This window comes from Leucopleurus acutus (genome assembly GCF_964270905.1).
Source record: "Leucopleurus acutus genome assembly, chromosome: X".
NCBI lineage: Eukaryota > Metazoa > Chordata > Mammalia > Artiodactyla > Delphinidae > Leucopleurus > Leucopleurus acutus.
The window spans coordinates 64,095,903-64,119,460 of NC_139148.1; the positions used below are offsets into that span (position 1 = coordinate 64,095,903).

Here is a 23,558-nt window from a genome sequence, read left to right on the forward strand (position 1 = left end):
CTCTTCCTCATTTTGTAAGTTCAAAATTCTCCTGTCAAGACAGGCAGTATGCCAGAACAATCTGCTTACCCACCTAGCAACTCAGCAGCAGAAAGCTCCTAAAAGAACTAGATACTCAGAGGAAGAACTAGTTTACACATGTTTCCCAAATTTCAAGTGGAAACCAACCCAGTTTCAATTCTATTCAATAGAATTTGGAAAAGAAACATTTGTTTGTTCTCTACCAAAATTATTTGCATAGGTGCTAAATAATATATTGCTCATTTTGAGAGGCCTGGTTGTAAGGCAATGGGTATTAGATAAGAATAAAATTTTGTTAAACATTCCTACCCCCAAAGGCATGCAGAGAGGAACAAAGTGATTGAAAAATGGGATGCAGCATAGCTAACTGAAGCAAAGTCATGTTTGAGAGGGCTAGTCTGTATTACGTGACAAATTGGGTATCTCTAGAATTAGCCCAACGGATAAATAATCTGGGGTGTGGGCTAGTTAATTGCAAAGTCCTATGAAGAGCAATGGTAAAGTATAAAGGTGGACTGGAATGAAGCAGGCATCTTATACTATCAGGTAATGACTAAATAGCTACTACAAACCACCTAAACTTGAAAATAATCTTTGCTTAGTATTTTCTAAACCTAGATCAAAACTTTCTAATAGACTCTAAATTCCTTGAGAGTAGGTCCCTTGATGCTTCATCTTTTTAACTCCCAAATCATTTAGCACAGCTGCTTGCACACAGCTTGTACCTAATCAATGTTGTGAATAACTGAAGCCAGCTTACAATGAAGAGGAACAGGGATTCATTAAAATTCATGTGGAGTATTCTTCATTCTCTTTTTCCTTACCCTCATCCCTAATCTATACATTTCCTACCCAAACTAAACTAGAATGAAGAGTAAATGTAAAGGATGCAGTATGTTTATGAGTTACATTAATACTTTCAGGCATTAGATATCATTATACTTTTAGAATTCAAATAATTTAGGGCAAAGAAACATTTTTATGGATCCTCAAAAAAATTCAGTCATTTTAGGATGATCCATTATTAAACATAGTAATCATCTCATAATTAACCACTTAAGTTAAAATGTGCAAGCCCTAAAATTTACTTGGCCACTGAACCAACAAAGACATGAAAATGAAGTTGGCTGTAAGGAAGTATAAGTATAAGGAGGTCTAAAGTATTGAAAACATCCCATAATGATCTAGGAAATTATGAGGAGATACACTATTTACTATCAAATTTCTTGTCCCTACTCTTACTTCTTTCCCATGCGAATAATGACCTTGGCTTTTAATATTAAGATTACGGATAATAAGTTAACACTGATCTCAACATGTATCAGTAACTTACTATTAAGCACTTACAGTGTTTGCAGCTTCAAGTGAAAGAAAGAGACTTGCATGATTTGAGAACAGTTACTTCTAGCAAGCTGAATTGTTTACAGTGACAGGCAGGAAACGGGAATTTGTCAAAAGAGACTGGATGAGCACTATGTTTGTACTCTGTCATTACATTTTCTAGTAAATGGCCCTGACAAATTAAAGTGTGAAGGGAGTATATAAGTGGGGGCCAGGTCTAAAATCTTTGATTACCTGAAAGCTTGAGTCCTCGTTCCCCTACTTGGGTGTCATATCCATGTGGCATTCGAAGAATTGCATCATGTAGTCCAGCTAATTTTGCCACTGCATACACTTCCTCTGGTGAAGCATTGATGTTTCCATATAAGAGGTTGTAGTAAATGGTATTATGGAAGAGGACAGCATCCTGGAGCAGATTTATATATACACACATAGACATGCATGTTCATATTTAACAATTCAAAGAATAGTAAAGACATAAAGGCATTAAAAGTAAAACACTGTAACTCCTTTTATCACCCCCTCATGCCTGCTCCATTTCCTTTCCCAGAGCTAATCACCATGAACAATTTGTTGTGTTATTATCCTAGACTTTTTCTGATGCATTTATGTGCCTAAACAAACACTTTTTTTTTCCAACAGAAGTGGGGCCATACTACACATATTCGTTTGTAAGTTGCTTTTTTCACTTAACACAACCTGGAGATTGTTCATGTCAGTAACAGAAACCTACCTCATTATTTTCAACAGTTGTGTGATACTAAGAATATATCATATTTATCTTATCCATTCCTCTACTGATGGATATTAATTAAAACTTTTGCTACTATAAACAATGTTGAAATAAAATATCATTGTATATGTGACTTATGTAAACCCATGCATTTCTGTAAGGATTCCTAGAAGCACACTGATGAGTTAAAAGGTAAGCATATGTTTATCCTTTGATAGAAATTGCCCAACTATCTTCCAAAAACGCTCCAACAGCATATACACCAACCAACAGTGTACCAGGGTGCCAGGTCTCCATATCCTCAACAACGCTGGATATTAATAAGTTTTAGTTGTTGCTACTTTTAAGGGTACAATGTGCTTTTTGTTTAAATTAGTATTTCCCTAATTACTAATGAAACCGAATATGTTTTTATATGTTTCTCAGAAGCTTTTAAATTGGACTTAAAACACAGAAAACAAAGAATTTATCACTATAGATTTTTGAGAAAGTTCACTGCAAGCATTCATTTGATATTTCAACTTATTCTGACATGGCACACTAAAGCTAAATTATTTAAAATGAGCATCCACCTCCTACTTTTCTTTCAGTATCCAACAGTTGGAAGGTAACAGTAAGATGAAATAAAATGATTCCATTCATTAACATTAACCAGTACCCTCAATTAATTAAGATCTTCTTTAACATCATAATCAGACCCAGAGTTACAGATACTATTTCAAATCACTTTAGTAATTTTTATAACTATTACTAATATAAAATTTTCTTGTACTGAGATGGTAGTTAAAACTAATGAGTTTAAAGTTCTACTTAAACTTTAAGTAGAACTTCAGAAAATACTTATTTTAAAATATTTTACATTTAGAAAAGAAGTTAACAAACAAATGCTAACTGGAAATGTTGAAAATACAAAATATGGGGCATTGAGAAGACAGCAGAGGAATGAGATGTGGAGATCACCTTCGCCCCACAAATACATCAAAAATACATCTACATGTGGAACAACTCCTACACAACACGTACTGAACGCAGGCAGAAGATCTCAGACTTCCCAAAAAGCAAGAAACTCCCCACGTACCTGGGTAGGGAAAAAGAAAAAACAGAGACAAAAGAATAGGGATGGGACCTGCACCTCTGGGAGGGAAAGGTGAAGGAGGAAATGTTTCCACACACTAGGAAACCCCTTCACTGGCAGAGACAGGGGGTGGGAGGGGGAGGGAAGCTTTGGAGCCACGGAGGAGAGCGCATCAACTGGAATGCAGAGGGCAAAGCGGAGAGATTCCGGCACAGAGGATCGGTGTCAACCAGCACTCACCAGCCTGAGAGGCTTGTCTGCTCACCCACCGGAGCGGTGGGGGCTGGGAGCTGAGGCTTGGGCTTCGGAGGTCAGATCCCAGGGAGAGGACTGGGGTTGGCTGTGTGAACACAGCCTGAAGGGGGCTAGTGCGCCACAGGTAGCTGGGAGGGAGTCCGGGAAAAAGTCTGGAACTGCCTAAGAGGCAAGAGACCATTGTTTCAGGGTGCGTGAGGAGAGGGGATTCAGAGCACCGCCTAAACAAGCTCCAGAGATGGGCACGAGCCTTGGCTATCAGCACAGACCCCAGAGACGGGCATGAGATGCTAAGGTTGCTGCTGCAGCCACCAAGAAGCCTGTGTGCAAGCACAGGTCACTATCCACACTTCCCAGGAGCTCATGCAGCCCACCACCGCCAGGGTCCCAAGATCCAGGGACAATTTACCCAGGAGAACACACGGCACGCCTCAGGCTGTTGCAATGACACGCTGGCCTCTGCCGCTGCAGAATCACCACTCATGGCGTACCCCTCCCTCGCCCCAGCCTGAGTGAGCCAGAACCCCCTATCATGCTACTACTTTAACTCCATCCTGTCTGGGCGGGGAACAGATGCCCTCAGGCGACCTACATGCACAGGAAGGGTCAAATCCAAAGATGAGTGCCAGGAGCTGTGCGAACAAAGAAGAGACAGGGAAATTTCTACCAGCAGCCTCAGGAGTAGCAGATTAAATCTCCACAATCAACTTGATGTACACTGCATCTGTGGAATACCTAAATAATGAATCATCCCAAAACTGAGGTGGTGAACGTTGAGCGCAACTGTAGACTGGGGTTTGCTTTCTGCATCTAATTTCTATCTGGTTTTATCTTTATCTTAGTTTAGTTTATAGAGCTTACTATCATTGGTAGAGTTTATTGATTCGGTTGCTGTCTTCCTTTTTTAAATATATATATATATATATTTCCTTTTTCTCTTTTTATGGCTGTGTATGTGTATGCTTCTTTGTGTGATTTGGTCTGGACAGCTTGCCTTTTACAATTTGTTCTAGGGTTCTGCCTGTCCGTTTTTCTTGTTTTGTTTTGTTTTTAGTATAGTTTTTAGCACTTGTTATCACTGGTGGATTTGTTTTTTGGTTTAGTTGCTCTCTTCTTTCTTTTTATTACTTTTTTATTTCTTTATTTTTAATACTTTATGAAGTTTTTTATTTTAATAAGTTTATTTTATTTTTGTTTCTTTTTTTCCCCTCCCTTTTCTTCTGAGCTGTGTAGCTGACAGGGTCTTCATGCTCCAGCTGGGTGTCAGGCCTGACCCTCTGAGGTGGGAGAGCCAAGTTCAGGACATTGGTCCACCAGAGACCTCCCAGCTCCACGTACTATCAAACCGCAAAAGCTCTTACAGAGATCTCCATCTCAACTCTAAGACCCAGCTCCATTCAACGAGCAGCAAGCTACAGTGCTGGACACCCTAGGCCAATCAATTAGCAAGACAGGAACACAACCCCATCCATTAGCACAGAGGCTTCCTAAAATCAAAATAAGTTTAAAGACCCCCAAAACACACCACTGGATGCAGTCCTTCCCACCAGAAAGATACAGCCTCATCCACCAGAACACAGGCAACAGTTCCTTCCACCAGGAAGCCTACACAACCTACTGAACCAACCAATGGGGGCAGACAACAAAAACAACGGGAACTACAAACCTGCAGCCTGCAAAAAGGAGACGCCAAACACAGTAAGTTAAGGAAATGAGAAGACAGAGAAATACACAGCAGATGAAGGAGCAAGGTAAAAATCCAAGAGGCCAAACAAATGAATAGGAAATAGGCTCTCTATCTGAAAAATAATTCAGAGTAATGATGGTAAAGATAATCAAAAAACTTGGAAATAGAATGGAGAAAATACAAGAAACGTTTAACAAGTACCTAGAAGAACTAAAGAGCAAAAAACAATGGTGAACAACACAATAAATGAAATAAAAAATTCTCCAGAAGGAATCAATAGCAGAATAACTGAGGCAGAAGAACAGATAAGTAACCTGGAAGATAAAATAGTGGAAATAACTACCACAGAGCAGAATAAAGAAAAAAGAACGAAAAGAATTAAGGACAGTCTCAGAGACCTCTGGGACAACATTGAATGCACGAACATTAGAAATATATGGATCCCAGAAGAAGAAGAGAAAAAAATAGGGACTGAGAAAATATTTGAAGAGATTACAGTTGAAAACTTCCGAAATATGGGAAAGGAAGTAGTCAATCAAGTCCAGGAATTGCACAGGGTCCCACACAGCATAAATCCAAGGAGAAACATGCCAAGACACATATTAATCACACTATCAAAAATTAAATACAAAGAAAAACTATTAAAAGCAACAAGGGAAAAACAAAAATAACACACAAGGGAATCTCCATAAGGTTAGTAGCTGATCTTTCAGCAGAAACTCTGCAAGTCAGAAAGGAGTGGCGGGACATATTTAAAGTCATGAAAGGGAAAAACCTACAACCAAGATTACTCTACCCAGCAAGGATCACATTCAGATTTGAAGGAGAAATTACAACATTCACAGAAGCAAAAGCTAAGAGAATGCAGAACCACCAAACCAGCTTTAAAACAAATGCTAAAGGAACTTCTCCAGGCAGGAAACACAAGAGAAGGAAAAGACCTACAAAAACAAACCCGAAACAATTAAGAAAATGGTAATAGGAACATATATATCGATAACTACCTTAAATGTAAATGGATTAGATGCACCAACCAAAAGACACAGACTGACTAAATAAATACAAAAACAAGACCAGTATATATGCTGTCTACAAGGGAACCACTTCAGACATACAGACAAATAGACTGAAAGTGAGGGGATGGAAAAAGATATTCCACGTAAACGGAAATCAAAAGAAAGCTGGAGTAGCAACTGTCATATCAGACAAAATGGATTTTATATTTTAATTTTTTAAAAATATCTTTATTGGAGTATAATTGCTTTACAATGGTGTTAGTTTCTTCTTTATAATGAAGTAAAACAGCTATGCATATATATATATATATATATATATATATATATATATATCCCCATATCTCTTCCCTTTTGCATCTCCCTCCCTCCCACCCACCCTATCCCACCCCTCTAGGTGGTCACAGAGCACCGAGTCCCTCTCCCTGTGCTGTGTGGCTGCTTTCCACTACCTATTAATTTTAAATTTGGTAGTGTATATATATCCATGCCACTCTCTCACTTTCTCCGAGCTTAGCCTTCCCCGTCCCCGTGCCCTCAAGTCCATTCTCTAGTAGGTCTGCATATTTATTCCCATCCTGTCCCTATGTTCTTCACACCCATTTTTTTCTTTTTAAGATTCCATATACGAGTGTTAGCATATGACATTTGTTTTTCTCTTTCTAACTTACTTCACTGTGTTGCAGACTCTAGGACCATTCACCTCACTAAAAAAAACTCAATTTCATTTCTTCTCATGGCTGAGTAATATGCCATTGTATATATGTGCCACATCTTCTTTATTCATTCATCTGTCGATGGACACTTGGGTTGCTTCCAGGTCCTGCCTATTGTAAATAGAGCAAGAATAAACATTGTGGTACATGACTCTTTTGCAATTATGGTTTTCTCATGGTATGTGCCCAGTAATGGGATTGCTGGGTCATATGGTAATTCTATTTTTAGTTTTTTAATGAAACTCCATACTGTTCTCCATACTGGCTGTATCAATTTACATTCCCACCAACAGCACAAGAGGGTTCCCTTTTCTCCACATCCTCTCCAGCATTAATTGTTTGTAGATTTTTTCATGATGGCCATTCTGACTGGTGTGAGGTGATACCTCATTGTAGTTTTCATTTACATTTTGCTAATGATTAGTGATGTTGAGCATCCTTTCATATATTTGTAGGCAATCTGTGCATCTTCTATGGTGCAATGTCTACTTAGGTCTTCTGCCCATTTTTGGATTGGGTTGTTTGTTTTTTTGATATTGAGCTGCATGAGCTACTTGTAAATTTTGGAGATTAATCCTTTGTGAGTTGCTTCATTTGCAAATATTTTCTCCCATTCTGAGGGTTGTCTTTTGGTCTTATTTATGGTTTCCTTTGCTGTGCAAAAGCTTTGAAGTTTCATTAGGTCCCATTTGTTTATTTTTGTTTTTATGTCCATTTCTCTAGGAGGTGGGTGAAAAAGGATCTTGCTGTGATTTATGTCATAGAGTGTTCTGCCTATGCTTTCCTCTAAGAGTTTTATAGTATCTGGCCTCACATCTAGGTCTTTAATTCATTTTGAGTTCATTTTTGTGTACGGTGTTAGGGAGTGTTATAATTTCATTCTTTTACATGTAGCTCTCCAGTTTTCCCAGCACCACTTACTGAAGAGGCTTTTTCTCCACTGCATATTCTTGCCTCCTTTATCAAAGATAAGGTGACCATATGTGCGTGGGTTTATCTCTGGGCTTTCTATCCTGTTCCACTGATTTATATTTCTGTTTCTATGCGAGTACCATACTGTCTTGATTACTGTAGCTTTGTAGTATAGTCTGATGTCTGGGAGCCTGATTCCTCCAGCTCTTTTGTTCTTTTTCAAGAATGTTTTGGCTATTCGGGGTCTTTAGTGTTTCCATAAAAATTGTGAAATTTTTTGTTCTAGTTCTGTGAAAAACGCCAGTGGCATTTTGACTGGGATTGCATTCGAACACATAGATTGTTTTGGGGAGTACAGTCATGTTCACAATGTTGATTCTTCCAATCCAAGAACATGGTATATCTCTCCAACTGTTTGTATCATCTTTAATTTCTTTCATCAGGGTCTTATAATTTTCTGCGTACAGATCTTTTGTCTCATTAGGTAGGTTTATTCCTAGGTATTTCATCCTTTTTGTTGCAATGATAAATGGCAGTGCTTCCTTAATTTCTCTTTCAGATTTTTCATCATTAGTGTATAGGAATGCATTAATTTTGTATCCTGATACTTTACCAAACTCATTGATTAGGACTAGTAGTTTTCTGGTAGCATCTTTAGGCTTCTCTATGCATAGTATCTTGTGATCTGCAAACAGTGACAGCTTTACTTCTTCTTTTCCGATTTGGATTCCTTGTATTTCATTTTCTTCTCTGATTTCTGTGGCTAAAACTTCCCAAAAAATGTTCAATAATAGTGGTGAGGTCGGGCAACCTTGTCTTGTTCCTGATCTTAGTGGAAATGGTTTCAGTTTTTCACCACTGTGGACGATGTTGCCTGTGGGTTTGTCATATATGGCCTTTTTAAGTTGAGAAAAGTTCCCCCTATGCCTACTTTCTGGAGGGTTTTTATCATAAATGGGTGCTGAATTTTGTCAAAAGCTTTTTCTGCATCTATTGACATGATCATATGGTTTTTATTCTTCACTTTATTAATATGATGTATCACATTGATTGATTTGCGTATATTGAAGAATCCTTGCATTCCTGGGATATATCCCACTTGATCATGGTGTATGATCCTTTTAATGTGCTGTTGGATTATGTTCCTAGTATTTTGCTGAGGATTTTTCCATCTATGTTCATCAGTGATATTGGCCTATAGTTTTCTTTCTTTGTGACATCCTTGTCTGGTTCTGGTATCAGCGGTGGCCTCATAGAATGAGTTTCAGAGTGTTCCTCCCTCTGCTATATTTTGGAACAGTTAGAGAAGGAGAGCTGTTAGCTCTTCTCTAAATGTTTGATACAATTCACCTGTGAAGCCATCTGGTCCTGGACTTTCGTTTGTTGTAAGATTTTTAAATCACAGCTTCAATTTCAGTGCTTGTGATTGGTCTGTGTATATTTTCTATTCCCTCCTGGTTCAGTATAGGAAGGTTGTGCTTTTCTAAGCATTTGTCCATTTCTTCCAGGTTGTCCAATTTATTGGCATATAGTTGCTTGTAGTAATTTCCCATGATCCTTTGTGTTTCTGCAGTGCCAGAGGTTACTTCTTTTTCATGTCTAATTCTATTGATTTGAGTCTTCCCCCTTTTTTCTTGATCAGTCTGGTTAATGGTTTATCAATTTGTTTATCTTCTCAAAGAAAGAGCTTTCTGTTTTATTGATCTTTGATACTGTTTTCTTCATTTCTTTTTCATTTATTTCTGATATGATCTTTATGATTTCCTTCCTTCTGTTACCTTCGGGTTATTTTGTTTTTCTTTCTCTAATTGCTTTATGTGTAAGGTTAGGTTGTTTATTTCAGATGTTTCTTGTTTCTTAGGTAGTACTGCATTGCTATAAACTTCTCTCTTAGAAGTGCTTTTGCTGTATCCCACAGATTTTTGGGTCACTGTGTTTTCGCTGTCATTTGATTCTAGGTATTTTTTGATTTCCTGTATGATTTCTTCAGTGATTTCTTGGTTATTAAGTGGTATGTTGCTTAGCCTCCATGTGTTTGTATGTTTTATAGATTTTTTCCTGTAATTGATATATAGTCTCATAGAACTGTGGTTGGAAAAGACACTTGATATGATTTCAAATATCTGAAATTTACCAAGGCTTGATTTGTCACCCAATATATGATCTATCCTGGAGACTCTTCCATGAGCACTTGAGAAGAAAGTGTATTGTGTTTTTTATGGATGGAATGTCCTATAAATATCAATTAAGTCCATGTTGTTTAATGTGTCATTTAAAGCTTGTGTTTCCTTATATATTTTCATTTTGGATGATCTCTCCATTGGTGATACTGTGGTGTTAAAGTCCCCTACTATGAGTGTGTTACTGTTGATTTCCCCTTTTATGGCTGTTAGCATTTGCCTTATGTATTGAGGTGCTCCTATGTTGGGTGCATAAATATTTACAATTGTTATATCTTCTTCTTGGATTGATCCCTTGATCATTATGTAGGGTCCTTCTTTGTCTCTTGTAATAGTGTTTATCTTAAAGCCTCTTTTGTCTGATATGAGAATTGCTACTCCAGCTTTTTTTTGATTTCTATTTGCATGGAACATCTTTTTCCATGTCCTCACTTTCAGTCTGTTAGGTGTCCCTATGTCTGAAGTGGGCCTTTTGTATACAGCATATGTATGGGTCTTGTTTTGGTATCCATTCAGCCAGTCTATGTGTGTTGGTTCGAGCATTTAATCCACTTACATTTAAGGTAATTATCGATATGTATGTTCCTATGACCATTTTCTTAAGTGTTTCGGGTTTGTTATTGTAGATCTTTTCCTTCTCTTGTGTTTCCTGCCTAGAGAAGTTCCTTTAGCATTTGTCGTAAAGCTGGTTTGGTGGTGGTGAATTCTCTTAGCTTTTTTTTTTTTTGCGGTACACGGACCTCTCACTGTTGTGGCCTCTCCCGTTGCGGAGCACAGGCTCCGGACGCGCAGGCTCAGCGGCCATGGCTTACGGGACTAGCCGCTCCGCGGCATGTGGGATCTTCCCAGACTGGGACATGAACCCGTGTCCCCTGCATCGGCACGAGACTCTCAACCACTGCGCCACAAGGGAAGCCCTGAATTCTCTTAGCTTTTGCTTGCTTGTAAAGGTTTTAATTTCTCTGTCGAATCTGAATGAGATTCTTCCTGGATAGAGTAATCTTGGGTGTAGGTTTTTCGCTTTCATCACTTTAAATATGTCCCGCCACCCCCTTCTGGCTTGCAGACTTTTTGCTGAAACATCAGTTGTTAACCTATATAAGATTCCCTTGTATGTTACATATTGCTAATCCCTTGCTGCTTTTAATATTTTTTTCTTTGTATTTAATTTTTGATAGTTTGATTAATATGTGTCTTGGTGTTTCTCCTTGGATTTATCCTGTATGGTACTCTCTGCACTTCCTGGACTTGATTAACTATTTCCTTTCCCATATTAGGGAAGTTTTCAACTATAATCTCTTCAAATATTTTCTCACTCCCTTTCTTTTTCTCTTCTTCTTCTAGGACCCCTATAATTCGAATGTTAGTGCATTTAATGTTGTCCAAGAGGTCTCTGAGACTGTCCTCAATTCCTTTCATTCTTTATCTTTATTTTCTTCTGCAGTAGTTAGTTCCATTATTTTATCTTCCAGGTCACTTATCCGTTCTTCTGCCTTAGTTATCCTGCTATTGATTCCTTCTAGAGAATTTTTTATTTTATTTATTATGCTGTTCATCATTGTTTGCTCTTTAGTTCTTCTAGGTCCTTTTTAAATGTTCTGGTACTTTCTCCATTCTATTTCCAAGATTTTGGATCATCTTTACTATCATTACTCTGAATTCTTTTTCAGGTAGACTGCCTATTTCCTCTTCATTTGTTAGGTCTGGTGGGTTTTTACCTCACTCCTTCACATCTGCTGTGCGTGTGCTTGTCTTCTCATTTTGCTTAACTTACTATGTTTGGGGTCTCCTTTTTGCAGGCTACAAGTCTGTAGTGCCCAGTTTTTCTGCTATCTGCCCCTAGTGGCTAAGGTTGGTTCAGTGGATTGTGTAGGCTTCCTGGTGGAGGGGACTAGTGCCTGTGTTCTGGTGGATGAGGCTGGATTTTGTCTTTCTGGTGGGGAGGTCTGCATCTGGTGGTGTGTTTTGGGGTGTCTGTGACCTTATTATGATTTTACGCAGCACCTCTGTTAATGAGTGGGCTTGTGTTCCTGTCTTGCTAGTTGTTTGGCATAGTGCATCCAGCATGTAGCTTGCTGGTCATTGAGTGTAGCTGGGTACTGGCGCTGAGATGGAGATCTCTGGGAGAGCTTTCGTTGTTTGATATTATGTGGAGCTGGGAGGTCCCTGGTGGACCAATGTCCTGAACTCGGCTCTCCCACCTCAGAGGCACAGGCCTGACACCTTACTGGAGCACCAAGATCCTGGCATCCACACAGCTCAGAATAAAAAGGAGAAAAAAATGAAAGAAAGAAAAAGAAATAATAAAATAAAATATAGTTATTAAAATACAAAATAGTTATTAAAAATAAAAAAATTAGGGGTCTTCCTTGTGGTGCAGTGGTTGAGAGTCGGCCTGCCGATGCAGGGGACACAGGTTCATGCCCCGGTCCGGGAAGATGCCACATGCTGTGGAGCGGCTAGGCCCATGAGCCATGGCTGCTGAGCCTGCGTGTCTGGAGCCTGTGCTCCTCAACGGGAGAGGCCACAACAGTGAGAGGCCTGCGTACCGCAAAAAAAAAAATAAATAAGTCAAAAAATTAAAAAGTAATTCAAAAAGGAAACAAAGAAAGGCACAAGACAGCAACCAAAACAAAAAGCAAAGCCACCAATAATAAGAAAAATTAAAAACTATACTTAAAAAAAAAGAAAAAAGAAAACGGGCAGACAGAACGCTAGGACAAATGGTAAAAGCAGTTATAGAGACAAAATTACACACAGAAGCATACACAAAAACATTCACAAAAAGAGAAAAATGAAAAAATATATATATCGTTGCTCCCAACGTCCACTACCACAATTTGGAATGATTTGTTGTCTATTCAGGTATTCCACAGATGCAGGGTACGTCAAGTTGACTGTGGAGAGTTAATCCACTGCTCCTGAGGCTGCTGGGAGCCTCCCTTTCTCTTCTTTGTTCGCACAGCTACTGGGGTTCAGCTTTGGATTTGCCCCTGCCTTTACGTGTAGGTCACCTGAGGGCGTCTGTTCTTCACTCAGACAGTACGGGGTCAAAGTAGCAGCTGTTTATGGGGCTCTGGCTCACTCAGGCTGGGGGGAGAGAGCGGTACCGAAGGTGGGGCGAGCCTGCAGCGGCAGAGGCCAGCATGACATTGCAACAGGCTGAGGCGTGCCGTGTGTTCTCCCGGGAAAGTTGTCCCTGGATCACAGGACTCTGGCAGTGGCGGGCTGCACAGGCTCCCGGGAAGGGAGGTGTGGACAGTAACCTGTGCATGCACACAGGCTACTTGGTGACTGCAGCAGCAGCCTTAGCATCCCATGCCCGTCTCTGGGGTCCATGCTGAGAGCCTCAGCTTACACCCATCTCTGGAGCTCATTTAGGCAGTGCTCTTAATCCCTTCTCCTCGCGTACCGCAAAACAAAAAGGCAAGGAAAAGTTTTCTGCCTCTTTGGCAGTTCCAGACTACTGCCCGACTCCCTCCAAGCTAGCTGTGGTGAACTAGTCTCCTTCAGACTGTGTTCACACAGCCAACCCCTGTCCTCTCCCTGAGATCTGACCTCCGAAGCCCAAGCCTCAGATCCCAGCCCCCACCAGCCCTGGTGGATGAGCAGACAAACCTCTTGGGCTGGTGAGTGCTGGTCAGCACTGAGCCTCTGTGCGGGAATCTCTCTGCTTTGCCCTCTCCACGCCTGTGGCTATGCTCTCCTCCGTGGCTCTGAAGCTTCCCCCCGGCCTACCCCCATTTCCGCCAGTGAAGGGGCTTTATAGTGTGTGGAAGCTTTTACTCCTTCACAACTCTCTCCCACTGGTGCAGGTCCCGTCCCTATTCTTTTGTCTCTGTTTTTTCTTTTGCCTTTTGCCCTACCCAGGTGCTCGGGGAGTTTCTTACCTTTTGGGAGGTGTGAAGTCTTCTGACAGCATTCAGAAGGTGTTCTGTAGTAGTTGTTCCACATGTAGATTTATTTCTTATGTACTTGTGGGGAGTAAGGTAATCTCCACGTCTTACTCTTCCACCATCCTGAAGGTCTTCTCAAAATAGACTTTAAAATAAAGACTATTACAAGAGACAAAGAAGGACACTACATAATGATCAAGGCATCAATCCAAGAAGTCAATATAACAATTGTAAATACCTATGCACCCAACATAGGAGCACCTCAATACATAAGGCAAATGCTAACAGCCATAAAAGGGGAAATCAGTAGTAACACAATAATAGTAGTGGACTTCAACACCACACTTCCACTAAGGGACAGATCAACCAAAATGAAAATAAATAAGGAAACACAAGTTTAAATGACACATTAAACAAATGGACTTAATTGATATTTGTAGGATATTCCATCCAAGAACAACACAATACACTTTCTTCTCAAGTGTTCATGGAACATTCTCCAGGATAGATCATATCTGGGGTCACAAATCAAGCCTTGGTAAATGAAGGACAACTGAAAAGGTATCAAGTATCTTTTCTGACCATAACACTATGGAACTAGATATCAATTACAGGAAAAATAGGTAAAAAGTAGAAACACATGGAGCCTAAACAATACACTACTAAATAACCAAGAGATCACTAAAGAAGACAAAGAGGAAATCAAAAGATACCTAGAAACAAATGGCAGTGAAAACTTTACAACCCAAAACCTATGGGATTCAGCAAAAGCAGTTCTAAGAGGGAAGTTTATAGCAACACAATCCTACCTCAAGAAACAAGAAACATCTCAAATCAACAACCTAACCTTACACCTAAAGCAATTAAAGAAAGAAGAACAAAAACCCCTCAAAGTTAGCAGAAGGAAAGAAATCATAAAGATCAGATCAGAGATGAAGGAAACAATAGCAAAGATCAATAAAACTAAAAACTGGTTCTTTCAGAAGATAAACAAAATTGATAAGCCATTAGCCAGATTCATCAAGAAAAAAAGGAGAAGACTCAAATCAATAGAATTAGAAATGAAAAAGGAGAAGTAACCACTGACACTGCAGAAACACAAAGGATCATGAGAGACTAATACAATCAAGTATATGCCAATAAAATGGACAACCTGGAAGAAATGGACAAATTCCTAGAAAAGCACAACTTTCCGAAACTGAGCCAGGAAGGAACAGAAAATATACACAGACCAATCACAAGCACTAAGTTGAAACTGTGATTAAAAACCTTCTAACAAACAAAAGCCCAGGACCAGATGGCTTCACAGGTGAATTCTACCAAACATTTAGAGAAGAGCTAACACCTATACTTCTCAGAGTTTTCCAAAATACAGCAGAGGGACGAACACTCCCAAACTCATTCTACGAGGTTGCGAATACCCTGATACCAAAACCAGATAAAGATGTCACAAAAAAGGAAAACTACAGGACAATATCACTGATGAACATAGATGCAAAAATCCTCAACAAAATACTAGCAAATAGAATCCAACAGCACATTAAAAGGATCATACACCACGATCAAGTGGGATTTATCTCAGGAATGCAAGGATTCTTCAATATACACAAATCTATCAACGTGATATACCATATTAACAAACTGAAGGAGAAAAACCATATAATCATCTCAATAGATGCAGAAAAAGCTTTCTACAAAGTTCAATAACCATTTATGATAAAAATCCTCCAGAAAGCAGGCAGAGAAGGAATGTACCTAAACATAAGAAAGGCCATATATGACAAACCCACAGATAACATTGTTCGCAATGGTGAAAAACAGAAACCATTTCCACTAAGATCACAAACAAGACAGGGTTCCCCATTCTCACCACTATTATTCAACATATGTTTGGAAGTCTTAGGCACAGCAATCAGACAAGAAAAAGAAAGAAAAGAATCCAAATCGGAAAACAAGTAAAACTGTCACTACTTGCAGACTATACACAGAGAATCCTAAAGATGCTAGCAGAAAACTACCAGAGCTAATCAACAAATTTGGTGAAGTAGCAGGATACAAAATTAATGCACAGAAATCTCTAGCATTCCTATACACTAATTATGAAAAATCTGAAAGAGAAATTAAGGAAGCACTCCCATTTACCATTGCAACAAAACAAATAAAATTCCTAGGAATAAACCTATGTAATGAGACAAAAGACCTTTATGCAGGAAACTGTAAGACACTGATGAAAGAAATTAAAGATGATACAAACAGATGGAGAGATATACCATGTTCTTGGATTGGAAGAATCATTATTGTGAAAATGACTATACTACCAAAAGCAATCTAGAGATTCAATGCAATCTGTATACCAATGGCATTTTTCACAGAACTAGATCAAAAAATTTCACAATTTGCATGGAAACACAAAAGACCCCGTATCGCCAAAGCCATCTTGAGGAAGAAAAACGTAGGTGGATGAATCAGGTTCCCTGACTTCAGACTATACTACGAACCTACAATAATCAAGACAGAATGGTACTGGCACAAAACCAGAAATATAGATCAATGGAACAGGATAGAAAGCTCAGAGATAAACCCACACACATATGGTCACCTTATCTTTGATAAAGGAGGCAAGAATATACAATGTAGAAAAGACAGTCTTGTCAATAAGTGGAGCTATGAAAATTGGACAGCTACATGTAAAAGAATGAAATTAGAACACTCCCTAACACCGCACACAAAGATAAACTCAAAATGGATAAAGACCTAAATGTAAGACCAGATAGTATAAAACTCTTAGAGGAAAACATAGGCAGAACACTCTTGACATAAATCACAGCACGACCCTTTTTGACCCCCTTCCTAGAGAAAGGGAATTAAAAACAAAAATAAACAAATGGGACCTAATGAAACTTAAAAGCTTTTGCACAGTAAAGCAAACCATAAACAAGATGAAAAAGAAAACCTTCAGAATGGGAGAAATATTAGCAAATAAATCAAGGGACAAAGGACTAATCTCCAGAATATACAAGCTGCTCATGCACATCAATATCAAAAAAATAAAATAAATAAACAACCCAACCCCAAAATGGGCAGAATACCTAAACAGACATCTCTCCAAAGAAGATATACAGATTGCCAACAAACATATGAAAGGATGCTCAACATCACTAATCAATAGAGAAATGCAAATCAGAACTACAATGAGGTATCACCTCACACCAGTCAGAATGGCCATCATCAAAAAATCTACAAACAATTAATGCTGGAGAGGGTGTGGAGAAAAGGGAACCTTCTTGCACTGTTGGTGGGAATGTAAATTGATACAGCCACTATGGAAAACAGTAAGGAGGTTCCTTAAGAAACTAAAAATAGAACTACCATACGAGCCAGCAATCCCCCTATTGGGCATATACCCTGAGAAAACCATAATTCAAAAAGAGTCATGGAACACAATATTCATTGCAGCTCTATTTATAATAGCCAGGAGATGGAAGCAACGTAAGTGTCCTTCGACAGATGAATGGACAAAGAAAATGTGGCACATGTATACAATGGAATATTACTCAGCCATAAAAGGAAACGAAATTGAGTTATTTGTAGTGAGGTGAATGGACCTAGAGTGTGTTCATACAGAGTGAAGTATGTCAGAAAGAGAAAAACAAATACCATATGCTAACACATATATATGGAATCTAAAAGAAAAAAAAGGTTGTGAAGAACCTAGGTACAGGACAGGAATAAAGATGCAGACATTGAGAATGGACTTGAGGACACAGGGAGGGGGAAGCGTAAGCTGGGACGAAGTGAGACAGTGGCATGGACATATATACACTACCAACCGTAAAATAGCTAGCTAGTGGGAAGCAGCCACATAGCACAGGGAGATATGCTCGGTGGTTTGTGTCCACCTAGAGTGGTGGGATAGGGAGGGTGCGAGAGAGACGCAGAGGAAGGAAATATGGTGATATATGTATATGTGTAGCTGATTCACTTTTTGATACAGCAGAAACTAACACACCCTTGTAAAGCAATTACACTCCAATAAAGATATTAAAAAAAGGGAAATAGAAAATATAAGGTAAAACAAAAATTAAGTAAATAATCCATAATCCCACCATCCAGCAATAACTACTATTAACATGTTGCTGTATTTTCTCCAATATTTTTTCTGTTATAATGTATTCATTTAATATTATAAAACTGAGATATTACATTTTGTTTGGTAACTTCTTTTTCAACAAACTTTGTATCTGAGCATTTATCTATGACACTCAATACTCTTTACAAACATGATATTTAAAAATGACTGTATGACATTTGATCCTATGCTGATAATTTAACCATCTACTTAATACTGGATTTTATAGTGTTTCCAACATGTGCTGGTATAAATAACACTATAATGAACTGTTTAGCATAGAAAAATCTGTTCACTTCCCTGTTTATTTCCTTACTAAAACTTCCTAGAGGCAGAATTACTGTAATAAAGGGTATAAATATTTTTCAGACTCTTGCTACATACTGCCAATTTGTTCATCAGGAAAGTTGTATGCTTCCTCCAGCAAAACAGACTAGCCATTTCACACAGCCTTGCCCAAACTAAATACTATGAGTTTTAAAATCCTCAGCAGTTTAATAGGTGATAAATGGTATCCCATTGTTGATTTAATTACTAAGACTTCTAATGAGGATGAGTATCTTTTCTTTCATTTATTGACCATGTATATTTTTCCTTAGTGAATAAAACATTTTATTTTTCAAAACGATGAGGGTAATTATTATACAGCCCAAGAGAATGGATGAGGACACTGAGTCCTAAGCAGGAACAGCCCAGAATTCAGTTCACTTCATATATGGTTTAGGTCAGTGTTTTTCAACATATAGTCTATGAATCACCTAAATCACCTAGAAGGCATATTCAAAAATGCAGGTTTCTGGGGCCCCCACTGCCCTCCTAAACCAGAACCGAGGTGTGTGAAAGAGAGTTGGAATTTCGATAATCTCCCTAAGTGACTCATGAACACTAAATTTGGGATTCTCAGTGAAAGAGAGGACAGGGCAGAGTGGCATGTGTTAGATCACTTGATGACCTTTTACAAGCTACATAAAAGGAACTGTCTGATCCTTTTCTTACAGTTCTCCCAGGGATTTGGTTCTGATTCTAGGCTGCAACTAACTCCCAGGTCTCTCTATTGGCTTTCAGTATAAGAAAAACTCACATCCTGTAAGGCTACCTCCTTCTTACCTTCTCAGATCTTACTCTGAACTTACGTTTCCCCCTAGAGTCACTCAGCAAATACTTGTTAAATGCTCACTATGGGTCGGGCACTGTGCTTGGTACTGTGGGAACAAGGCATAGCAACTTGAAGTTGGCAGCCAGACTGCTTTGTAATTTTTATAAATTTACTCTGCCAAAAACTGCTCAAAATTAAAATAATAGTTTTCATTTACTGAACAATTATGTGATGGACATTGTACTTGGTACTTTACACATATTATCTCTACTCCATAATAATTCTGTCCTACAAGAAAACGGTATCCTTATTTTACAGATGAGGAAACTCAGGCCCAAGGCCATACAATGTATATGGGTTAGAGCTGGGCTTACAATTCTGTTCTGTTTGACTCCAGTCTGGGCTCTTTCCTCTATGTTATGCTATCTTCCTAAGGCTTAAAAAAATCTTCCCATCATGAAGATTTTTGAATTCATTTTTTTTGTCTTTTTGGTAACAGAATATGGCCTGTAGGGCCTAACACTTCCAACTTAATTAGCATATACTGACTCTTTGGATTCAAATGATTCTAGTAAAAGATCCACCAACCCAATATACCTTCCCCCAAATAAGTTTTTTCTTTTTTTAAATACCTGAGGTACCACTCCCACTGCCCTCCGAAGGCTTTCCAGGCTCACATCTTGTATATTTTGACCAGCAAGGTAAATGTTACCCTTTTGAGGCTCATAGAAGCGAAACAACAGCCTCACTATTGTGCTTTTCCTGAAATAGGAGACAATGAAAGGTCATGTAGCTCCAACTGGCATTAGGGAGCCCCTATTTTAAACCACAGTCATCATTTTATTATGACACATAAAAAAATATTACAATGGGAGTCAGCAATCAACAATGCAGAATTTTATAAAGAACTAAATTACCTACCCTGACCCACTACCTCCTACAATGGCCACTTTCTTTCCTGCAGGAACTTCAAAAGATATTCCACTAAGGACTTTCTGCCCCTCAATGTATTCAAAATGCACATTATCAAAGGCCACCGTAGCTGTCTGTGGTGTGATCTGAAGGGGAGATGCCATCGCTTTGTCCTAGCAGGGAAGAGAAAAGAAAAAGCCACTTTACACACCTCCTAGAGTACAGCTATGCAATTTTCTAATTCACAGAGAGAAAAAGGAAAATAAAGGGAAAGGAGGAGGTTTATAAGTGGAGTTAGACCACTTCTAAGCATGCTTTTAAAAATGTTTTTTCACTCTTCACTGTTAAGGGTAAAAATCCCGAATGCTTTGATTTCTGATAAATTTGTTTTGGGGGTAAAGAGGGATGGTGGGCAGGGGAGAAAGGAGGTTGACAATGTGAGGAGAGGCAATCACATTTTATATCATTATTAGCAAAAGTAAATCAGGTGCAAGTACAAATATAGAAGTTAACAAAATTTAGCTTCTAGGTATAATATTCTTTGCTAATACTGTAAGGTTTCTAAACACAGAAGTAAAAGCTGTAACAGCCTTTTAATACACATGATAGTCCCAATTCCTGCAAAAGAGAAATTAGTTTGCTAATATGGTAATGTAAAAATATTCCCCCGGAATAATACCATTAATGAGATGATGCTTATATGCTTTTAAAAAGGTACTAAATAGGTTACTTACTTTAATTCGGGTGTCTACCTTGAGTAGAGTAAACAAGGTGTTCATATCTATAAGTGCTTGTCTAGTTTCTCTGTATACAGTTCCCAGAAAGTTAAGGGGCAATGAAAGCTGAAAAAGCAGTCCATTCACCATTACTAAATCTCCAACAGTAAGGGTACCTTAATATGCAGTTGGTAGAAAAAAAAAATTTAGATGTTATGAACTTTCCAGTTTAAGATAGAAAAGTTTACAGTTTACTACTGTGGAATACAGTTCAAAATGTACATAATCAGCAACTCTTAGGCCTACTCAAATTCCAAAGCATTTTAATCCATGATTTAGGAAAATAGGGAACTAGATATATGCTAACTGGAATGGCAAAAGCCCACCCATACACGACACATAATATATAAGTAAAAGAGAATGGCTTAAGTGAGGAAAGAAACGGAAGGCTGAAAATCTCTCCTTTCTTCCTAAGAAAGTTCCTTGTAATGTAAAATAGAAGTTTTTTAAAGTATAAATTAAAAAATTGGAGCAAATGGATATCATGATTGGGAATTGATAAACCATGTATTAAGGTCTCAGTGAATGAATAAATCCTAACTAAGCAAGCAGGTTACAGAAAAGAGGCACAGATATTATTTACTTTTGCAATGTTTTGCAATGAACAACTAATAGAAAAATTAAAAGGTTACTAGTAATTTTTATATGACTGCTTGCATTTTAGTCCTTTGGACTAAATACTAAATTAAATTACATTTCTTTCCAGGTCTACAAGAGAAATTAGAAATATCAGATGCTAAAAAGAAAGTTACTCCGAAAAGAATCAGGTTGTAGCCCCACAAACAGTAATCCCAATCAATGAGAGAACCAGTGCTAAACTTGTAGTGTTAAACAAAGGGAAGTAAAAGAAACATCATCATGTAATCAAGAAAACATATTCTGATACAAAAATGAAAGTACTCCAAGGATGTTATAGCACCTTATTGAATATGCTTTATGAGACTAATATACACATTTATTTCATTAATCTTTATAAAGGTTAAGTAAAACATAGACTAATGTGAAAACCACATATCCATTACCTGCCACAATTCCCTGACTGGCGAGCACCATTATGGCTGTTAAACCAACACTGAAAATAGCACTTTGACCAAAGTTCAGCATAGCCAGAGTAGAGGTACTTTTCAATGAAGCAGTCTCATATGTCTTCAAAAATCCATCATATCTTTGTGCTTCATAATTTTCATTATTAAAATACTACAAAATACATAAAAATAGTAACTACATACAACTATAATTGGAATTTAATCTCTTAAGTGATTAGAATCCTTTTCATGGATACAATTTTGTACTGCATACACCATTTTAAAAACTGACTTTCCATATATTGGACTATGGTACTCCTGCAGTTTTCCACAATGGACAGTATTTGAAAAGTACATAAAATTCATCCCCCAAACATTTACTGAATGCCTAGTTAATTTAAACCCAGATCTAAAAAAGCTGTCAATGGCACTTCCTTCACAAAGCCTTGCCTTGATCCTCTGGGACTCTGAATTGACAATTCTCATTGCCCCCACCACATTACACCTTTCTCATGTAGCCACTTGCATACTTTACTTTAACTCTCCCAGTGCTTAGCAAATTCTGGGGAGGCAAGGATCAAACAGTAATCATTGTTTTTACCACCCTCCCCCATTACAGGACTTAGCATAGCGCTTTGCACACAAGAGGCATTCAGTAATATTTGTTAAATGGAAAAATGAACAGATAAATGAAGTAGTGAAATGAATTATGAATGAATTATGAAATGAATTAGTGAAAAACACTATGCTAGGCAGTATGAGGGATAGAGTCAAGAACTTAGTGTGCATTCTGAATCAAGATGCTAACCATACTGTCACTACTTATAAATTAATTCAGAAGGTAAAATTCCGATGGTGCCACACAAAAGATGTGGTAGAAAGGGCAATTTCTAAACAAAAGAAAAACAATAAAGTACAATTATTTCATCATATCTAGAGATCCTATACTAATCTGCAGCTCTAACTTACAGCACCTATTCAATTAAATGGCAGAACAAACCTTAGTGTGGTGTGAAAGGAAGAGGAAAGTAAAATTAAACATATTACCTTCACAGTTTCATAATTCAGCAGCGAGTCTATGGCAGCGTTACCTGCATCATTATCTGCTTTGTTCATCTCTATTCTAAATCTAGTTCTGTAAGACAAAGATTTGCATAGGCATGGAATGTTTGCTACAGAAGCATAACTAATTTCTGAACCTTGACTGACCTCTGGGGGATACCTTACCTCCACCGTGTGACAGCAACTGTGAATGCTGTGTATGCACCAAGTGTCCCAAGGGTCACCAGTGCAAACTGGGCACCACATCTATAATACTGGAGAAGGCAAAAGAAGAAATGAGAAACAGTCAATGCTCTTGCCAAATAGTTTATAATATACATTAGCAAATCGCAAAGATTTTAATTAAAAAATATGTTGGTATAAAGTTGTATATATGAAAAACTGAGTGAGGAAACAAATACCTTAGAAAATCAACTTTAAGTTATATGCATACTTTTAATTATAAAATATGAAATTGCCTAAAATGCTACAAATGGTGAATAGAAAGAAACCTAGATAATCTGAGCATACCAGTCCAAAGCCATATACCATAATGTCTGTTAACAAAAAAACTGCAACCACTAGCTAAATGACTGACCTATGTGTAGAACTGAACAGCTCTTTACAATAATAACATGATAAAGACTTTGGACACAGTCCCTTGAAGCTTGTGGAAAAATAATTAAACAAACTGTATAACCCTTCTGGCACCATGGGATTTTGCTTTCAAATCATAAGCATGCAATAGTA

The 23,558-nt window shown here is 38.1% G+C and overlaps 1 protein-coding gene across 3 annotated transcripts in view; it reads right to left on the reverse strand.

The window, feature by feature from the left end:
* ABCB7 (ATP binding cassette subfamily B member 7) overlaps window positions 1-23,558 on the reverse strand; it is a gene marked incomplete at its 5' end in the record, with an annotated part of 145,840 nt that overhangs the window by 23,935 nt on the left and 98,347 nt on the right. For 2 of the 3 annotated variants that reach the window (XM_082864923.1, XM_082864925.1), the window contains 7 exons: window positions 1,597-1,768; window positions 19,687-19,816; window positions 19,976-20,139; window positions 20,701-20,858; window positions 21,765-21,939; window positions 22,815-22,902; window positions 22,995-23,083. In XM_082864923.1, the coding sequence (XP_082721049.1) occupies window positions 1,597-1,768; window positions 19,687-19,816; window positions 19,976-20,139; window positions 20,701-20,858; window positions 21,765-21,939; window positions 22,815-22,902; window positions 22,995-23,083 (976 nt within the window). The remainder of the gene's footprint in view (window positions 1-1,596; window positions 1,769-19,686; window positions 19,817-19,975; window positions 20,140-20,700; window positions 20,859-21,764; window positions 21,940-22,814; window positions 22,903-22,994; window positions 23,084-23,558) is intronic. The other variant, XM_082864924.1, reaches the window with a different exon arrangement.